Source organism: Sinocyclocheilus rhinocerous, unplaced genomic scaffold (assembly GCF_001515625.1).
Source record: "Sinocyclocheilus rhinocerous isolate Xijiao unplaced genomic scaffold, SAMN03320098_v1.1 scaffold1181, whole genome shotgun sequence".
Classification (NCBI taxonomy): Eukaryota; Metazoa; Chordata; class Actinopteri; order Cypriniformes; family Cyprinidae; genus Sinocyclocheilus; species Sinocyclocheilus rhinocerous.
This window is the reverse complement of record NW_015666489.1, coordinates 17,038-19,608: the sequence shown is the minus strand read 5'-3', so window position 1 is coordinate 19,608 and position 2,571 is coordinate 17,038. Positions and strand designations below refer to the sequence as shown.

Genomic DNA, 2,571 nt, shown 5'->3' with positions numbered 1-2,571 from the left:
AAGGAGGGGGCTTTGTAGAAAACGAAGCGTTTGAGAGAGGCATATAGGACCTACAATAATGTACAGTATTTGAAAAATAATGTGTTTTTTGAACATTAAAGCATGTCAACATATTCTGTTACACCAAATACACAAAATAATGATCTTTAAAAAAGCATCATATGACCCCTTTAACTTTTTATTCACAATTACTTTAGAAAACCATGTAGTCATGCTTTGAATCTAGACATCAAGCAATCATTTATCCAACATGCGCATAAAAGGTTAAAATGTGCATTTGAAATTATGAGGTGAACTTTAAATTTTAAGGTAACTTAATGTAACCTTGTAATCACGATGCTTTAATTTAGATTTAAAGTTATTACATAATTATTAAGCCTTTATTAAGCTTTTTTTTTTTAACTGACAAAATCATTTTACAGTGAGTAATTGAGGAAGAGGGTTATTTTTTGAGCCTGGGAACTGTTAATAAAAATGTTACCTAATGTTAACTAATGACTTTCAGCATTTGCTTGGGGAAAAAAGTGCCATGTTGTGAGATTTGGGAAACTCTTCCACACACTGTCAAGCCCACAGGCACTCTGTCAATCATTGGTTTGTTATCTTCTGTAAAGATGGTCAGGAGCACACTCAGTTTTGTACCCTACTCAACCAGATATAAGTATGTACTCATATCATCCTGGAGCCTCTTACCCTAACCCATATTATGGTTTCAGTTTCTAATTTGATCAAAGAAAGTGGTTAGCGGTTTGAACTCAAAGACATACAGGATTAACATCATTCTAATACTGCTTCTGTGCTGTCATTCGAAACATCCTACCATGGAATTGCTTATTTAAATTATATATGTGACCCTGGACCACAAAACCAGTCTTAAGTGTCAATTATTCAAAATTGAGATTTATACATAATCTGAAAGCTGAATAAATAAGCTTTCCATTGATGTATGGTCTGTTAAGATAGGACAATATTTGGTCGATATACAACTATTTGAAAATCTGGGATCTGAGGGTACAAAAAAAATCTAAATATTGACAAAATCACCTTTAAAGTCATCCAAATGAAGTCCTTAGCAATGCATATTACTAATCAAAAATTAAGTTTTGATACATTTACGGTAGGAAATTTACAAAATATCTTCATGGAATATGATCTTTACTTAATATCCTAATGATTTTTGGCATAAAAGAAAAATCTATAATTTTGACCCATACAATGTATTTTTGGCTATTGCTACAAATATACCCCAGCGACTTAAGACTGGTTTTGTGGTCCAGGGTCACATATTATATACACATATATTTATTTTGAGATGCAAGCCCACAAATTGCTCTTTTGTAGAGATATAACATTATATGGCAGATTTCAGAGATATCATACCAATCAATAAAATAGTGTAACAAAATCAATGAAATTCTTCATTAATCTAAACAAACATTTGTTCTATGATCTGATCCTACATGATCTGATAAGAAAACAAATATCAAATACAAAATACATAAATTTCTGTAACAATCATGCCATTATTAATGCAGTGATAAAAGGTTTATTTGCTTACCCCTCTGCGTGAGGCTGTTGTAAGGTGGTCTGAAGATTGTGACTCTTTATTGATCATTCTGTCCAGACGAGCAAGACTGTGAATGTGAACTGTGTTTGGACGTGTGTGTGAGAGTGTGTGCATATGTTTGTGTGTGAAAAAGCATGCTGAGGAGACAGAATGGGAGGGGTTTGGCTGTCAATCCCAGTAAGCAGGACCTCACTATTAAAGTTCATTAGAAACTCCACCCATTCAGATGGATGTTAATAAGGAAAAGACCATACGCCCTTGTTAACGTTTCTGAAAATAATCAGATAATATTACTAGCTAATTTTTAGCTATTTATCTGGGGATGATTTTTTTTCAATTCATTTTTCAATTCATTAAATTACTGTTTTTAAAAATAAATAATCAATTGTTTTATGGAAATATTTAAATACATTTAAAATTCTTACGATGCTGTGCAGACACAGAACAACTGTCACGAATCCGGTCCATGAACTTCCATCCACTTGCCACCAGAGGTCGCCCTCCCATGATATTGACTCTCACACCACACAGACTGTTACACATCACCCTGGACTACATTTCCCATGCTCCATTGCACTAGACACTCTTGATAAGCCCTGGACTTTCTCGTTCAGATCGCCGAGTATTGTTTGCGTTTATCGCTCTCTAAGTGGTAGCACTTTACGGAGCCAGTTTCCTCTCCTAGTTTAGTCTTGTTATACCGGTGTCTTGATTCCAGTCTGTTTTTCTCATCCTGTCTGTCAGCTGCCTGCCCTGGAATTATTAGCCTGTCTTGGATTATCCCTTTTGTCTTGCTGTTCGGACTGTGTTTGCACCTTGCCTAGACTATTGCTCATGTTATCGGATTACCCCTCTTGTCAAGCCCTCTGGATACTGTTAGCCGCAGATCTACCATGCCTGCTTTGGATTACTCTTGTCTTGCTCTCGATATACCTGTGTGCCATTGTCTGATCCTTGCCTGTGTTGACCATGTTTAAGAATAAAGCTTTGCAAATGGATCCGCA

General features: G+C 35.4%; 2 protein-coding genes across 2 annotated transcripts in view; both read right to left on the bottom strand.

Moving 5' to 3' along the window:
* Positions 1-1,615, bottom strand: part of LOC107732432 (ectonucleoside triphosphate diphosphohydrolase 3-like) — a 15,652-nt gene extending 14,037 nt beyond the window's left edge. Inside the window, exon 1 of the mRNA XM_016543764.1 lies at positions 1,559-1,615. Within this exon, the coding sequence (XP_016399250.1) occupies positions 1,559-1,615 (57 nt within the window). The remainder of the gene's footprint in view (positions 1-1,558) is intronic.
* A 373-nt stretch (positions 1,616-1,988) lies between these two features.
* The window catches only part of LOC107732431 (beta-galactosidase-1-like protein 2), a 4,599-nt gene continuing 4,016 nt past the window's right edge, over positions 1,989-2,571 (bottom strand). Inside the window, exon 5 of the mRNA XM_016543763.1 lies at positions 1,989-1,996. Coding sequence (XP_016399249.1) covers positions 1,989-1,996 — 8 coding nt within the window. The remainder of the gene's footprint in view (positions 1,997-2,571) is intronic.